The sequence below is a fragment of the Oncorhynchus tshawytscha genome, linkage group LG30, assembly GCF_018296145.1.
Source record: "Oncorhynchus tshawytscha isolate Ot180627B linkage group LG30, Otsh_v2.0, whole genome shotgun sequence".
Taxonomy (NCBI): Eukaryota; Metazoa; Chordata; class Actinopteri; order Salmoniformes; family Salmonidae; genus Oncorhynchus; species Oncorhynchus tshawytscha.
In genome coordinates this window covers 37,189,729-37,207,666 of record NC_056458.1, presented here as the reverse complement: position 1 = coordinate 37,207,666, position 17,938 = coordinate 37,189,729, and the positions used below count along the sequence as shown (strand labels likewise).

The following is a 17,938-nucleotide window of genomic DNA, read 5'->3' as shown; positions in this document are numbered from 1 at the left end:
GATACAAAAGAAAAGAATGACACAAACTGAACAACTAAAAAGCACCCAGAGGAAAAGCAAAGCAAAAAATATATGTTTTCAATATGTCCACAGTTTCTGGCAGGCTATTCCAGAGTCTGGGGGCATGGTAACTAAAGGCTGCCTCTCCATGCGTCTTGGTCCTAGGCTTTGGGATAGTTAAAAGGCCAGTGCCAGAGGACCTGAGGGACCTACTGGGTACAGAACTTAAAAGCATGTCTGAATTGTATTGGAGTGCACAATCATGGATTGATTTAAAAAATCTATAGAAGAATCTTAAATAATTCTAAAACTCACAGGCAGCCAGTGCAGAGACCTTAAAACCGGTGTAATGTGTGCTCTCCATCTGGTCTTGGTCAGTACCCGTGCTGCAGCATTCTGTATGTTTTGCAGTTGACCGATGGCTTTCTTGGGTAGACCAGACAGGAGAGCATTACTGTAGTCAAGCCTGTTTGTAATAAAAGCTTTGATGAGTCTCTCTGTATCAGTCTGAGAGAGAAACAGCCACATCTTGACAATGTATCCCAGGTGTTAAAAAGCTATTTTAGTCACATTCCTAATGTGTGATTGGAAATTTAGTTCCGAATTTAAAATAATACCTCCGTTTTTTAGCTGGTGTTTTTATCTTTATTTCCCGTGAATTAAAATGTGTGGCTAGATTCTCTCTCTGTGCTTTCGCTCCAACATTAAGTACCTCAGTCTTGTCTTGATTTAGCAGGAGGAAGTTGAGCCAACCAAGTATTTAAATCACTAATAAATCAATAATTTATCCGTGGAGCTAAAATCCTTTGGTGACACAGAAATGTAAAAGTTGTGTATCGTCTGCATAGCAGTGAAAATCAATGCTGTGCTTTCTGATAACTCTGCCCAGGGGTAACATATATAAACTGAACCGTACCAGAACCAAAATCTAAACTTGTGGAACGCCACATGTGATGTGTATTTTCTCTGAGTTATGTTCATCAATGGTGACAAACTCTCGACCGGTTAAATAGGTCCTAAACCAATTTAGAAGTGGATCGGAGAGGCCAACGCACCTCTCCAGTCTGTCCAGAACAACATTATGATCAACAGTGTGGAATGCAGCACTAAGAGTACAAGGACAGAGAGCTGTTTAGCATCTGTGTTGGCTCTAAGATAATGTTGGTTATCTTATCTCTGAAACATGCCTTAAACTCGTCACGTTTAGATGTAGAGGGAAGTTCACATAGGTTTGCGGGGGTAGGATTTATCAGGCCATCAATGGTAGAGAAGAGCACTCTCTAAGTATTCTGATTTATAGTGATCAAGTTAGAGAAATGAGCCCGTCTGGCATTTCTAATTGCCTTGTTATATTTGCCAAGTTGCTCTCTCAGAATATCATAATTAGAGGTCGACCGATTATGATTTTTCAACGCCGATACCGATTGAATGACCAAAAAAAGCTGGTACCGATTCATTTTTATATATTTGTAATTATGACAATTACAACAATACTGAATTAACACTTTTATTTTAACTTAATATAATACATCATTAAAATCAAGTTATAGTCTCAAATAAATAATGAAACATTTTCAATTTGATTTAAATAATGCAAAAACACAGTGTTGGAGAAGAAAGTAAAAGTGCAATATGTGCCAGAAAAAAGCTGCCGTTTAAGTTCCAAGAGAACATATGAAAGCTGGTGGTTCCTTTTAACATGAGTCTTCAATATTCCCAGTTAAGAAGTTTTAGGTTGTAGTTATTATAGGAATTATAGGACTATTTCTCTCTATACCATTTGTATTTCATATACCTTTGACTATTGGAGTACGGCCGGTTATGTGTGGGCCTAGTAACATGTTGGATAAAGTCCATAGAGCTCAAAAGATTAATACATTCAATGGCCCTGGAGTCCATGTCTTTTTCAACATGAATATTAATATCGCCCAGCACAATGATTTTATCATAGTTCTCAAGGACAATAGACAATACTTCAGATAAGTCAGTAAAGAAAGTGGGGCAGTGTTTTGGTGGCCTAAACAGGGTTATGGCCAGCACTGGTGGCTGACATTTAAACAGTAAAGTATGATGCTCAAAAGACCCAAAATCGCCAAACGAAATGACCTTACAGCTGAGAGCATTAGTAAAAACAGAGGCTGTCCTCCCACCCTTTTTCCTTTTTCTGATAGAGTATGAAAAGCTGTCGTCTGGGAAGAGGCTTCATTAAGAGCGGCACTACAGTCTGATGACAGCCATGTTTCAGTTAGAAACATGCAATCAACTTTTCACTCTTTAATTTTATTATTATTATTTTTTATTTCACCTTTATTTAACCAGGTAAAGAGGTCATTCACGAGAAAGGTTTTACTTGTGATTGCTCTAACATTTAAAAGCGCCATAGTCCTATGAGTGTGGGCCCCTCTGCCTCTGGGGCATCTGCCTCGAAGTAACCAATGGAATAACAACCAAATTATTAAAGTTACAACCACGTTTTCTGACAGTCTCCAATCCATCAGAATGGTAGGCGATAACTGTTTGTATTAACTCGAGTTAAAGGAACATAAAGTAGGTTACTCACAATAGCCATAGTGCCATTTCTATAGGAGTTAATATGCTTTCCAAGTCCTCTGTTGCTTATTCTGACAGGGAGAACTGGAGCACTACCAGACCATGTCTGTCAGTCTCTAATACAGTTTGCGATGTTGCTGGAAATAATCCTGGAACCCCTGCAATTAGGGTGAATCCCGTTTCTTTAAAAAAGTGCTGGTTGCTCCCACAGTTGTCACAAAAAGAGACATTCCTGTCGTTGCAAAGTTTCTTCGGTTACAAGTTCAGGGCAAAAAGTCGGATGAAACGTTCCGAACCCCTTCGGTAGTACGGGAGGGGGCCAGAGGTAATTATTCTCTTCCCTGTGCTAGCCAGGGTGTAAAAAATACAAAATATAATTGGTGTCCTCCCTCAGTTCTTCAGATTGCCTAAAACAAAGGTCATTTAAACTGATGTGAGTGACGATTGTGTCAATGTTGGAGTAGTTGCGCCTCTGTGGTTTTGTCACTCATTTTGTGGCACAGATGCCGCGTTCACGTACTAGTCAACTAGGAAATGCTCAGAAATTTCCGACTTGCTAACTGGTTGTAGTTATATACGTGCCATGTTCAACGAATCAGCAAGCCTGTGTATATTTGTTAAATGTACTTGTATGTTTTGTATGATATGGTGCTTTCACCATTGGATCACCAAGACCTGTAAATACATCTACACTCTGAGCATGTCAACCTGCCTTGCCTTCTGCTGATTTCATGCTCTTATGACTGCAACATCTCCCTATTTTACAATTACATCATCAAAATGTGTTGTAGACAAAATAATGAAAAGGCCTGGTAGCCTCAATAAATAGACACAGATTTGTAGTTGAACATTCCATACCTAGCTTTTTTTTAACTTGACCTAAGACTTGTGACTCGACTTGACTTGCTCTTAGAATGCACGACTTGGACTTCACTCGAGACTCGACCCGTTGTTCTTGGGTCTCGACTTGAACTCAGACCTTTTGACTTGAGACTTGCTTGTGACTCGAATAATAGTGACTTGGTCCCACCTCTGGTTTTCTCTCCCTCTATTGACTGGCCCTGTGAGAACCGGAGTTGCCAGGCTGCAGAGAGGCTCTGGCAGCTAACACTGGGCCATAATGACAGACAAGGAGCCATGCATATCTTATATACACAGACAGCATGCATCGTCTCCAAAAGCTGCGTTTGACAGTGAAAGTCCCTGGTGGTGGTGACAAAGCACAGACGGACTGACAGACCAAGAACAGGGCTAATGAATTGTTTAGACTCACACAGGAAGTGGATTGATAGGGTGAGTCCCAAATGGAACCCTATTCCTTATGTACTGCACTACTTTTGACCAGCCTTCAAGTCTCTGGTTAAAAGTAGTGAACTATATGGGGAATAGGGTGCGATTTGGGACACACACATACTGGCTGTGAAATTATTTTAAATTCAGTGAAAGAAAGTGTGGTCAAATCCCCCATTCTGTACTCTGTCACTCAGTCAGTCCTTCCTCTTCCTATGGGTTCCAAGGTTGTTAGAATTCCTCTTCCTATGGGTTCCCGGGTTGTTCCAGACTTCTTCTTCCTATGGGTTCCCGGGTTGTTCCAGACTTCTTCTTCCTATGGGTTCCCGGGTTGTTCCAGACTTCTTCTTCCTATGGGTTCCCGGGTTGTTCCAGACTTCTTCTTCCTATGGGTTCCCGGGTTGTTCCAGACTTCTTCTTCCTATGGGTTGCCGGGTTGTTCCAGACTTCTTCTTCCTATGGGTTCCCGGGTTGTTCCAGACTTCTTCTTCCTATGGGTTCCCGGGTTGTTCCAAACTTCTTCTTCCTATGGGTTCCAGGATTCTTCCAAACTTCTTCTTCCTATGGGTTCCCGGGTTGTTCCAGACTTCTTCTTCCTATGGGTTCCCGGGTTGTTCCAGACTTCTTCTTCCTATGGGTTCCCGGGTTGTTCCAGACTTCTTCTTCCTATGGGTTCCCAGGTTGTTCCAGACTTCTTCTTCCTATGGATTCCAGGTTTGTTCCAGACTTCTTCTTCCTATGGATTCCAGGATTCTTCCAAACTTCTTCTTCCTATGGGTTCCAGGATTCTTCCAAACTTCTTCTTCCTATGGGTTCCCGGGTTGTTCCAGACTTCTTCTTCCTATGGGTTCCCGGGTTGTTCCAGACTTCTTCTTCCTATGGGTTCCCGGGTTGTTCCAGACTTCTTCTTCCTATGGGTTCCCAGGTTGTTCCAGACTTCTTCTTCCTATGGATTCCAGGTTTGTTCCAGACTTCTTCTTCCTATGGATTCCAGGATTCTTCCAAACTTCTTCTTCCTATGGGTTCCAGGATTCTTCCAAACTTCTTCTTCCTATGGGTTCCCGGGTTGTTCCAGACTTCCTCCCAGAAGGCTTTATATTTTGGATGGAACATTTCATGTTACTAACCTCCCACAGACATTCATTATTCATTACAATCATGGTCATAGTCAGATCAAGGGTGTCAAACTCAATTCCTGGAGGGCCGTGAGTCTGTTTTTCAGTCCTCCCTTGTACTTAATTGATCAATTAAGGTCAATGTTTAATTAGCATCTCCCCTCACCTAGTTGTCTGTCTTAATTGGACATGAATTGAAAGGAAATAACAAAACCAGCAGACACACTGCCCTCCAGGAAGTGAGTTTGACACCCCTGCTCTGTAGTGTGGTTTCTATGGTCCCTCTCACCTTTCGTCTGTCTATCTCTCCCCCAGGTTTCCCCAAGACCTTCCCTCTGGACAACTCCCTGTTTGACAGCTGGCTGGCCCAGTCGGTGCAGATCACGGCTGATGACATGCTGAGCAAGTGGGCCCTGGAAGCCGGGCAGCACCGTGACAAGACGGCCAACCTGCTGTCTGACCAGCTGCTGCAGGGAGAGGAGAACCTGCTCAGCCTTATGATGGACCACTCCATGAAGTCCACCTGGAAGACCCCTCAGCTGGGCCGCAAGACCCGGGGCAAGCCCCGAACCCGGGGCCATCACTCCACCACCAACACCGCCGCAGCAACAACTGACACCCCCCCTGCTGCTGCAGCCACCGCAGCCAAGGGGGCTCTACTGGCAGAGGAGAGGCCAGGCCATGGGGCTCGTAGAGGTGAAAGGTCCCGGGGCACCAAGGCCCTCCACCACCGCCACCCCCAGACCAGGAGCACTGAGGCCCCCCTGGACCCGCCCCCGCAGCCGCCCACCTCCAAAATGGACTCCTGTCACATCTCGGAGGAGCGTGGCCCCTGGGACAGCCTCACGGGTACTGGGGTAGCGTCCTCCCCCCTGGTCTCCTGTTTCCCCCCATGCAGTAGTCCTGGGACAGTGCCTGAGTGGGGGTCAGGGGGGGGTCCCATTCCCCGCACGGCCTTGCGCCTCCGCCTGCACCGGCAGGGCAAGTCCCGGGGGAAGGGTGGGGTGTTGCAGGAAGCTGTAGAGCGCCCCCTGGAAAGGGAGAGAGAGAGGGACCCCCACCCCGTCTCCCACCCAGTGAAGGAGACATCGTCATCACTGCTGGGCCCCGAGACAGACTGCTACTTCTCTGACGCCGAGCAGAGCGACTCAGACACACACTCCAGCGCCCGCAAGCTTCGTCTGGCTCAGTTGCATTCTGGGAGCGAGGACCTGCTGAGAAGGAGCGTGCTGGCTTTGTAGAAAAAACTGAGACGCGCGCACACATACACACACCATCGACCAGAATACACACTGTTTTCTCAGACTGACTGGAGCTCCATCCCAGCTCCCTCTGCCACGGCTTCTGTCTGTGCTCTTGATATTAAAATTGTAGTTATTTTCTTTCTAGATCGATTTAATGAACCAAATCTTGGTACATCACTAGTCATGAATCAGTTTATCTGCTCTGTTCTGGGGATTTGAATGTAGCTGCTACATAGTTAAACAATGAGGCCCTCGATGTTAGTAGTTAAAGTAACTGTATGATGATGTAAGAAGAGAAAGTGGATTTGGACTACGTTACGTTTAGGTTTTATTTGGTTTAGATGTATAACATGGTGGTAAACCATGTCATCAACCCTTTCTAGCAACGTGGGGTCACAAGAGTTGGGGTGAATACTTTGTGGACATTATAAGCTAGTTCAGGTGAATCACTTATTTTCAAATGACCTAATATGGATCCCATGATGCAATCCTTAGGATATGGTGTTTAAAAAGCCTTTCAGTTCAGAATCAGACCCAGAACAGGTCTAATGGGCTAACCCATCAGTCTGAGAAATATACAGAAAATATCACACACATATTAGCCTTTAAAAGCACAAATAGCTAACAGGAACTGTAATGCAAACATTGTGCATAAACACACTCACACACATATACACCACACACATTACACAAACACACACATGATTACATTCTCAAAGCTACTCCCTCTGCATTCTGCCGTTGTTGTAACATACTGTTTGAGAATTACGTCAGCTCTTCACTGACTCTGCCTCCTCTTCCGTTTGAATCATTGGAGAAACAATATTTAACGAATTGTGTGCCTTCTGTCGCTCCCCCAAAATGAGTTTATCAATCACTTCTATAATCTGATTTGTTACAATCAAAAAAGGGAAACCTGTTGTATTGGTAATCAAGCGTACCGAAACAGATGACCTTAATTGTAGTGCCTAAAAAAGGATGTATATACAGCTTTTGCCATGAATCAACCCAACCGCACGCAAAGCCACACAGATACACAGTTCTACCATATTTGTGCAAATTGCTGCCCCAACAAAGCAACTTCTGGAGTCGTTGTTGCTCCCGTCAGACGAGTGGTATAATCAGCTACAGTACAGACTCCTGGATTCTGACTTCTTTTTTTAGTTCTTTGTAAATTTGTTTTAACTCTTGTTTTTTTTGTCTCAGAGAGTTGTATTTTATACTTAAAGTGGTCCACAGTATTTTCTCAGGGTTTAAAAAAATCGAAGAAGACATATAAGAGGGGTTGAAAATGTATTGAAATCAAAGTTAAACCGTAAATATATTATACTATAAAAAGGCTATTTTATACATATAAGTATGTATAGAAAAAGTTCCTTTGGCAAAGCTTCACTGTTTGAACTGACTACTACTGTACTGAGAGCTTTTCTCCTGTCTCAATCAGTACACTACTACTGCTACTTCTACTACCCAACTGGCTGTCTCCTGAGTTGATGATGCCAAAGAACAGTGTAAAACAAACTGGGCAGCATGCACTCACTCTGGTAGCGTCCTAAACAACACCCTATTCCCTAGATAGTGCACATGGTGCCGGTTGGGACGCAGCCTCACTCTCCGGTGTCACCATGTGATCCGCTGAAGGACATGAATACGGAAATCTACCTGATGCCAGCAGCGTTGTTCTAGTCGATTCAATTGGGAGTTCTGCATTGCTCAGGCCTGCTCTGGCCTGGTGTGGCTCGGCTTTAACACCCACCACCACTATTCCACCTTGGACCCTCCCATTCCCTGCTCCCTTAAGGCTGTTACTTACTGGCCCTTTGTGCCACTGACCTACTCTGGATGGAGTGTCGCAGTTCCCCCCTGCCCCCTACCTGGGAAGAGTTGAATGCTGCTGAACCGTGTGTGTGTGTGTGTGTGTGTGTGTGTGTGTGTGTGTGTGTCTGATGGTTCAGAGCCCACTGACACCCCCAGTGCTGTTATCACAGAGTTGAAATGTAGAAGATGACTAGATTTTTGTGTTTTTGTCCGGTCCCCGGATGGGACCCATATTCAGGATGAAACCCCCTAAAACAGTGTATTGGTCAGGTGGCTCTGTCTGTCTGTCTGTCTGCAGCCAGTCCGGTTACTTCCTTTGGCCACTTCCTTTCCATCCACCGTAACCCTTGGAGACAGACCAGTATAACCATAGAAATAGAATGAGTAGCACATTCTATTCATTCTTACTCTATGATTGCAACGTACACAATAACAACAACCATGCTTATTGTTGTCTGCAAATAGGTCGTCTGGGTGGATGAATAGGGTTAGCGCTGTAGTAGCCCCACCGAATCCACCCAAACACCTAGTCGTTTACGTGTTGCTAAGACGATGAAATGTAAACTTGGTTTCAATATTCAATATATACACCAATTTAGACTAGACAGTGTTTTAGACGGAGCCCTTCATGTACGGCCCCTAACGTAGTAGAAAACAGGTTGTTATTATTGGAGTGGGGCATCTACGCCCTCTTCCTCCGCTTCCTCTCAGAAACAGTAGGCTGCCATTTTAGTGAGGTAGTGAGGTCTTTTAGTCCAGCAGGCAGCAGGTGACTGCACTTTTCATACAGATTATAGATGGATGGAGGGATAGATGGTATTATATCCTCGATGGACAGTAATATCCGACAGAGTACCTATGGATTACTATTAACCTCCTCAAGCAGGGTTTCTTTGCCCCATTCCTGAGCACCCACAGGGTTGCATGTTTTGTTCCAGCCCACACTAACACACCTGATACAGATCATCAAATTGATGATCAGTTGAATTTAGGATGTGTTAGTGCTGAGCTGGAACAAAACATACATTCGGACGGTTGGTCCCCTGAAATAGGGTTGAGAAAAGGATGCTTTGGTGTAGCTGTGGATGAATGTCCTAGTGCTGTCTCCGTACCACCTAGGAACTGCTGCTGCTGTTGCTGTTGTTGTCGTTTGTAGCGTGAAAAGGCCATCAGCACACTAACAGAACACAACGATAACGTCATTGAGAAGGATCTCCTCTTCTGTGTTAGTTGCTTCCTCCCATAGGGAACTGGTTCAAGGCTGTAGTAGTTCGACTGCCGTTTACCTATCTGGTTTTTGTATGCACCAACAATAGTGTATAATACTGTACTAGAGACCGTTTTGTTTCCTTGTTAAAAGCCTTCGCAAGCTGTTTTTGTAACGCTTCTGCCGCGGCTCATATAACTAGATTGCTGACTCATAATCAGACCAACTGCTTCGTTATTGGCGCTTTAGCTCTCTGACAGTTGACGGACTGCTTGCACACAGTGAAGTATGGTTCCAATCCAACACCCACCCCACAGACTAGGGTTCTGTCTCACTCCCCTCCCTGCTTCAGTGTTCCGCCAGCCCGCCTTGACTCCTTCATTGTTTTGAAGCACAGCAGGATCAAAGGAACAAACTTTAAGGTCAAATAATGACATGCATGTGTAGTGGAGAGAGTGTTTGTCACTCTGCTGCTTAGAGAGAGAGTGTTTGCGCCCTGTCCAGACAGTGTACTTAAACAGGCAGGGAATCTGAACAACAGCCGTCTCTCCCTTTTTCTGTGTGTCACACAAACTCAGTGCAAACACTTCTGTTTTTACTGGAGCTCATTTTATTTGCTTTCTTTGCTTTTGTTTTATACAACCAGAGAGAAAATTATTTGATAAAACAAAAGGGGGAATTGCTAATTGCAGTTTAAATGGTCAGGCCGGCTCCCCAGTGGGCTGATAGTTCAGTTGGCCAGGCCGGCTCCCCAGTGGGCTGATAGTTCAGTTGGCCAGGCCGGCTCCCCAGTGGGCTGATAGTTCATTTGCCCAGGCCGGCTCCCCAGTGGGCTGATAGTTCAATTGGCCAGGCCGGATCCCCAGTGGGCTGATAGTTCAATTTGCCAGGCCGGCTCCCCAGTGGGCTGATAGTTCAGTTGGCCAGGCCGGATCCCGGTGGGCTGATAGTTCAGTTGGCCAGGCCGGCTCCCGGTGGGCTGATAGTTCAATTGGCCAGGCCGGCTCCCCAGTGGGCTGATAGTTCAGTTGGCCAGGCCGGCTCCCCAGTGGGCTGATAGTTCATTTGCCCAGGCCGGCTCCCCAGTGGGCTGATAGTTCAATTGGCCAGGCCGGATCCCCAGTGGGCTGATAGTTCAATTTGCCAGGCCGGCTCCCCAGTGGGCTGATAGTTCAGTTGGCCAGGCCGGATCCCCGGTGGGCTGATAGTTCAGTTGGCCAGGCCGGCTCCCCGGTGGGCTGATAGTTCAATTGGCCAGGCCGGCTCTCCAGTGTGCTGAACAGCGTGCAGCTGAAGCCTGGAAGAGACCTTTTGTTCTCTCACTTCCTCCATGGAGAACGCTTACAAGAAACTAACCCCTGTTCTCTGGCAGCACAGCGGCCGGGTCTCAAATGGTACAATATTCCTTTTATAGTGTACTACGGGCCCTGTTCAAAAGTAGTGCACTATCAAGGAAATAGGATGCCATTTGGGATGCACGCAAACTATTTCTGACCAGCAGGGTCACAGAATGTGTTGCTCTCATTAAAACCAATAGTTCCCCTCCAGAAGTTAGAGGCTCAAACTTAAAAATAAAATAAAAATGTAATCCAATGACATTTCAAATGTTTTTCGCAATGTTCGTTTCCTGACCTGTATGCACTTATGAGTCCATTTCCAGGAGATAAGGTTTAATATCCAAAACCACAGCTGCTCCTCCTAAGGTTGGGCCAATTTACCATTAGTGTCTCTGCAAGTGAGCCAAGCTCAGATTTTTTGCAGTTTTTATAACTGATCTGGCATCACTTTTCTGCCTCCAAATTCAGGCTTACATCCCAAATGGCACTGTATTTTCTATGAAGTGCACTACTTTTGACCAGGGCCCTTAGGGCTCTGGTCAAAAGTATTGCACTAGGGAACAGGGTGACATTTGGGATGATAACTCTCTAAATACCTGTCCTGTATCTCCTACTGGTCACATCCATCATTTTGATAGGAGTCAGTGATCTCTCTTATCAAAGCAGACTCTGACATGGTTTCCTCCTCCCTCCTCCACCTGCCTGTGTTATTTGTCCTTAAAAGGCGCTGAAATCTACTGCTGCCGTGTACAATTCAATTCCACACCCATTTTGGCTCTATCTGCATCAGTTATACAATACGATAATATGAATGTTGCAGGAGTTTATCCTGCTGTATTTTTTGTTTCAAAGAATATTGTGCCATTTGTTAATAGCAAAGATAAATATTGAACATATATTAAAAAGAAAAGCTATTTTAAATTATTTTGGGGCTTTTTTTTTGCAATATTTATTTTCTTGTATTAGAATCTTCTTTGTAGGAGGAAAAATTAAACATGTATTTTTCATTAGTGCAAAAACCTATTTTTCCTTTTTGTACAATTTCAATGTTAAGCAAAACATTAAAAAGCAATATGATGTTCCATGTGACTGTATCTGCATGCTGTTTGTGTTGCCTTGACGACGGCTGCGTCCACTATGACCCTGTTCCCCCCTCCTCCCCCCGGCACTCTAGAGTGGTTGACCAGTGTAGTCAATAAAGCAGTGCTTTCTGTGTACACATGCTCTCGCTCGTCTCTCTGTTCAGGTCACCATCCCAACAGCTCATCTCTTCTTTTTAAAGGGCAATCTGCGATTGAAATAACAACAAAGCAGACACCCCAACAGTTTTTGGTAAACAGTTGAGGGATAGGGTACGATAGTTGAACTAAGCTCATGAGGCATTTATAAGTTATATGCTTCAAGAATCAATGGCTAGATATCATTAGTTTAGAAGTCCAAAAAATGGATGTATCATTGCCAGAATTCCCCTTTAAAGAGCATTCCAGGTTGATTGATTCAACACAGTGCGACTCTGAATCTATCTGGGCCACTACATGGACTCGGCGGTAACTAGACTAGATACTCCCTGGATTGTTGTCAGAGACTGTTTCTATCACTTGTATTTCACATGTAGGTTGTGAGATCGATTGCCCCATAACATACAAAACATCCCAAGTTGTAGGCCTAGTGAATGTTGACATCATAGCTGCATGTGTAAGAATAGCTTAAGGTGATGAATTAGTTGGTATTAATACATTTACAATAGAATCCTCATACAGCTAGTTACTTTCAGTGCTTGATGGCACATTCTGTAGCTAACTATACCATGCCCCTATATCAACAGTTGATGTTTCCAAATTAGCATCCAAACCAAAACAAACCATTAATTGAAGAATCGATGAAGCAAGATCATCTTTATAACAAAATGTTCATGGACTTCTGCCATGTTCATACAACACCACCAGGACATCCAGCATGCAGAGCAACTTTGGGTTGAAACAATACACAATGGATACGTCCTAAATGGCACCATATTCCTGTTATAGTGTACTACTTTTTACCAGATCCCTTTGGGCCTGTGCACTAAATTAGGGAATATGATGCCATTTGGGATGAACCCAAAGGCTAGTTTGAATAAATCATTCATTATCTGGAATCGCCTGTTCCCATCCATAAAGGCTAAATGTTAAGAGTGTGTCTGTCTGTATGCTCTGCTATGAATTAGAGTATCCCGCTGCTCTTAAAGAAACAGGTGTTGACTTTGTGGAGTGCTTGTTTAAAGTATCCTACACACCAAGCTGCTGGAAATTAAAGCCTGTTTGTTATTGTTGCTCTTGACCTGGGTCCAGGCAGGGCACTTTGCTGTAAGTGACGTATGACTTCCCATACTACCCCTAGTAAATACTCAGCATGGCTGCCTCTAGCCTGCATGTGGGAAACTAGTGGGAGTAGAGCAGCTGGTTTTTAAGGAAGGTTTTACTTGCAATGACTGTGATATGTGGTTGTCGTAGCTACCTTTGTTCAATGCACTGTAAGTCGCTCTGGATAAGAGCTGCTAAATTACCTCAATGTAGTGTGTGTGTGTGTGTGTGTGTGTGTGTGTGTGTGTGTGTGTGTGTGTGTGTGTGTGTGTGTGTGTGTGTTTTAGGGGGGTTACCTTTATTTAACTAGGCAAGTCAGTTAAGAACAGTGTGTTGGACTGTACAGACATACTGTACAGACAAATAATCCTTGAGAGAAAATCAATCAAAACGAAAAGTTGGTTGATTCAATAAGTAGTGGTACGGTGTCTTTAGGCCTCCCTTTATTCTTATTACATATACTGAACAAAAATATCAACGCAACATGTAAACTGTTGGTCCCATGTTTCATGAGCTGAAATAAAAGATCCCAGAAATGTTTGATACACACAAAAAAATGTAGTTTTCCTCAAGTTTTGTGCACAAATTTGTTTACATCCCTGTTTGTGAGCATTTCTCTTTTGCCAAGATAATCCATCAACCTGACAGGTGTGGCATATCAAGAAGCTAATTAAACAGCATGATCATTGCATAAGTGCACCTTGTGCTGGGGACAATAAAATTCCACTAAATGTTGTCACACAACACAATGCAACGGATGTCTTAAGTTTTGATGGAGCGTGCAATTGGCACACTGACTGCAGGGATGTCCACTAGAGCTATTGCCAGATAATTTAATGTTAATTTCTCAACCATAAGCCGCTTCCAACGTCATTTTAGAGAATTTGGCAGTACGTCCAACAGGCCTCACAACCGCAGACCAGTTGTATGGTGTTGTGTGGGCAAGCGTTTTGCTGTCAACTTTGTGAATAGAGTGCCCCATGGTGGCGGTGGGGTTATGGTATGGGCAGGCATAAACTACAGACAATGAACACAATTGCATTTTATTGATGGCAATTTGAATGCACAGAGATACCATGACGAGATCCTGAGGCCCGTTGCAATGTCATTCATCCACCACCATCACCTCATGTTTCAACATTTATCATGTAAGAAGGATCTGTACACAAATCTGGAAGTTGAAAATGTCCCAGATCTTCCATGGCCTGCATACTTACTAGACATGTCACCCATTGAGCAGGTTTGGGATGCTCTGGATTGACGTGTACGACAGCATGTTCCAGTTCCCGCCGATATCCAGCAACTTGGCACAGCCATTGAAGAGGAGTGGGCCAACATTCCACAGTCCACAATCAACAGCCTGATCAACTCTGTGTGAAGGAGATGTTGCGCTGCATGAGGCAAATGGTGGTCACACCAAATACTGACTGGTTTTCTGATCCACACCCCTACCCTTTTTATTTTTTAAGGTATCTGTGACCAACAGCTGCAGTCATTTGAAATCCATAGATTAGGACCTAATTTATTCATTTCAATTGACTGATTTCCTTATATGAACTGTAACTCAGTTAAATCTTTGAAAATGTTGCATGTTGCATTTATATTTTTGTTCAGTATAATTATTTGATAGCCTCACTGCTGGTTAGATAGACTCATTGATAGCTCTGATGTCATTCAGTTGGTCAGTATGTACAAACAGTTGGTAAATGTGATGTGACTGTAATGTGTTTGTTGGTGAATAACCCCCATGTCCTCTTCTTCCTCTTGTGTAACATTCCTAAACAGAAACAGGTTGCAGTTGGGTCATCCTGCCACACGAGGGAGCAGCCATAATTTTGTCTCCTGCAGGGTAGGTGGAAAAAAGTAACTTCGGAGTGGCATTTACTGCCATGATTATGCCAATGCTATAGCCGAGCATCACTTAGTAACATAAATGGTGGCTGCTACCATGACAGGACGTCTACATCAACTGGCCTGACTGGCAGAACAGTGTACGTAGGAAGGGAGGTGTTGACAGTGAAACACTCAATTACCCACCTCTAGTGACCTCTTGTGGCCATATTAAATGACTTCAAAATCAATGGCTTCTTCATTCCTCACCTAGTACTCGGCTACAGTTACAATACACCACTGAGGACAACTAGCTACAATACTGTCCTACTTTTGAGATAAGCTCTATCGACAGTCCCAAACCTGACACTGGATCTATTGTCAACACCAACCTATCCCTTTCAAAGATGCCTAGGACCTGTAGCCTTCAGTCTAAGTGTTTATTAAGCTGTACAATAGTAGGTTAATAATGAATTACAGTGGGTCTCTGTTTATCATCAGGGGAGGGTATTTCAACCGGTTGCATTATCCTCTGTCATAGCCCTGGGCTTTCTCCTTCTTGGCTCTTTTGAAGTGTCTGGGCTGACAGATCTGTGAGTCCCCCTCCAATAGCGCTGTCTCCACTGTTTAAGTTTATATATTTAGGGACGGTGTCTTCTGGGATTGTGTGTGTCCGTGCGTGAAAAAGATCCAGGCAGCATTATTCTGAGTGCCTTCACTCAAGGACCCCCACTGGCCTATCCCCCTTTCTCCCAGAGACTAAAAATACAGCGCTGCTTTTGCAGTTCCCTTCTCTCTTTTTTGCTCACCTTCTCAGAGATGTTAACCGGTGTGGTGCCGCCAACAGCCACCTCCCATGGTAACAAGGAAGTGATTCTTCAGTGAGGAAGACCAAAGGCTTTCACTACATGAGGGGCATTCCATCCATGCCTGTACAGTGGCGTAAATTCTTCCTACTTTGTACTTCTATTTGTTTATTTTTTGTCGTGAACAACAAAAGACTCCATTTACTACTGAGTAATTAATCAGGAGAGACTCTAACTCTCTCCTCCTCCTTTCCCCACCCTCTCTTTCGTTCTCCCTATTTCTCTCTCTTTCTCTTCACTAAAGCCAAACAGAGCCAGTGATCTCATTGATGTGGATGTGTCATAGTCAGAGCCAGTGATCTCATTGATGTGGATGTGTCATAGTCAGAGTCAGTGATCTCATTGATGTGGATGTGTCAGAGTCAGTGATCTCATTGATGTGGATGTGTCATAGTCAGAGTCAGTGATCTCATTGATGTTTTCGATGTGTCATAGTCAGTGCCAGTGTTGGTCCAAGTCTGTCCAGCCTGAAAACATTATGTCTATTTTTGGTTACTGTGGTGCAAAATCAGTGTCGCCCCCGGAAACGGGCAGCAACCTGCCATAGTGAGTGAAGTACTGTCTCTCTGGCAACGGCTCACAGTTTCTAAATGGGCATGGCTTCAGCACATACTTCAGTACAAGGTGTACCGAAACTCACTCATCCTAGGAAGTGAGGGATAGGATCCCAGTCACATGGTCCATTGTGGCATTTATATGCATGTAATATGTGGTGTGTGTGTGTGTGTGTGTGTGTGTGTGTGTGTGTGTGTGTGTGTGTGTGTGTGTGTGTGTGTGTGTGTGTGTGTGTGTGTGTGTGTGTGTGTGTGTGTGTGTGTGTGTGTGTGTTTTATCTGCATTTCACCTAATGGTAGGTTGTAAAAGTCTGAACTTTATTTTGTCATAATGATTTATTGCTAGGCAAGAAGACAGGTCTTATGTGTTTTGAAAATACTTGGTCCAGCTTCATTCTCAGTAGTGTTGGCCCTATAATGTAGTGTTGACCCTTTAATGTAGTGTTGGTCCTATAATGTAGTGTTGACCCTATAATGTAGTGTTGACCCTATAATGTAGTGTTGGCCCTATAATGTAGTGGTGACCCTATAATGTAGTGTTGGCCTTATAATGTAGTGCTGACCCTATAATGTAGTGTTGACCCTATAATGTAGTGCTGACCCTATAATGTAGTGTTGGCCCTTTAATGTAGTGTAGGCCCTATAATGTAGTGCTGACCCTATAATGTAGTGCTGACCCTATAATGTAGTGTTGGCCCTATAATGTAGTGCTGACCCTATAATGTAGTGCTGGCCCTATAATGTAGTGCTGACCCTATAATGTAGTGCTGACCCTATAATGTAGTGTTGGCCCTATAATGTAGTGCTGACCCTATAATGTAGTGTTGGCCCTATAATGTAGTGTTGGCCCTATAATGTAGTGTTGGCCCTATAATGTAGTGCTGACCCTTTAATGTAGTGCTGACCCTTTAATGTAGTGTTGGCCCTATAATGTAGTTTTGACCCTATATTGTAGTGTTGGCCCTATAATGTAGTGTTGGCCCTATAATGTAGTGTTGGCCCTATAATGTAGTGCTGACCCTATAATGTAGTGTTGGCCTTATAATGTAGTGCTGACCCTATAATGTAGTGCTGGCCCTATAATGTAGTGCTGGCCCTATAATGTAGTGCTGACCCTTTAATGTAGTGCTGGCCCTATAATGTAGTGCTGACCCTTTAATGTAGTGCTGACCCTTTAATGTAGTGCTGACCCTATAATGTAGTGCTGACCCTATAATGTAGTGCTGACCCTTTAATGTAGTGTTGGCCCTATAATGTAGTGTTGACCCTATAATGTAGTGTTGGCCCTATAATGTAGTGTTGGCCCTATAATGTAGTGTTGACCCTATAATGTAGTGTTGACCCTATAATGTAGTGTTGGCCCTATAATGTAGTGTTGGCCCTATAATGTAGTGTTGGCCCTATAATGTAGTGTTGACCCTATAATGTAGTGTTAGCCCTATAATGTAGTGTTGGCCCTATAATGTAGTGCTGACCCTATAATGTAGTGCTGACCCTATAATGTAGTGTTGGCCCTATAATGTAGTGCTGGCCCTATAATGTAGTGTTGACCCTATAATGTAGTGTTGGCCCTATAATGTAGTGCTGACCCTATAATGTAGTGCTGACCCTATAATGTAGTGCTGACCCTATAATGTAGTGCTGACCCTATAATGTAGTGTTGGCCCTATAATGTAGTGCTGACCCTATAATGTAGTGTTGGCCCTATAATGTAGTGCTGACCCTTTTAACTGCCAGCTTTCACTGAAATACAGTAAATTACAGTGGCCTTTCCAATCAACAAAG

At 43.9% G+C, this 17,938-nt stretch overlaps 1 protein-coding gene across 5 annotated transcripts in view; it reads left to right on the top strand.

Moving 5' to 3' along the window:
• Positions 1-11,780, top strand: part of LOC112246533 (protein Jade-1-like) — a 225,215-nt gene extending 213,435 nt beyond the window's left edge. For all 5 annotated transcript variants that reach the window (XM_042309073.1, XM_042309074.1, XM_042309071.1 and 2 more), the window contains one exon: positions 5,271-11,780. In XM_042309073.1, the coding sequence (XP_042165007.1) occupies positions 5,271-6,196 (926 nt within the window). In that variant the 3' untranslated portion in view covers positions 6,197-11,780. The remainder of the gene's footprint in view (positions 1-5,270) is intronic.
• Positions 11,781-17,938: the final 6,158 nt, after the last annotated feature.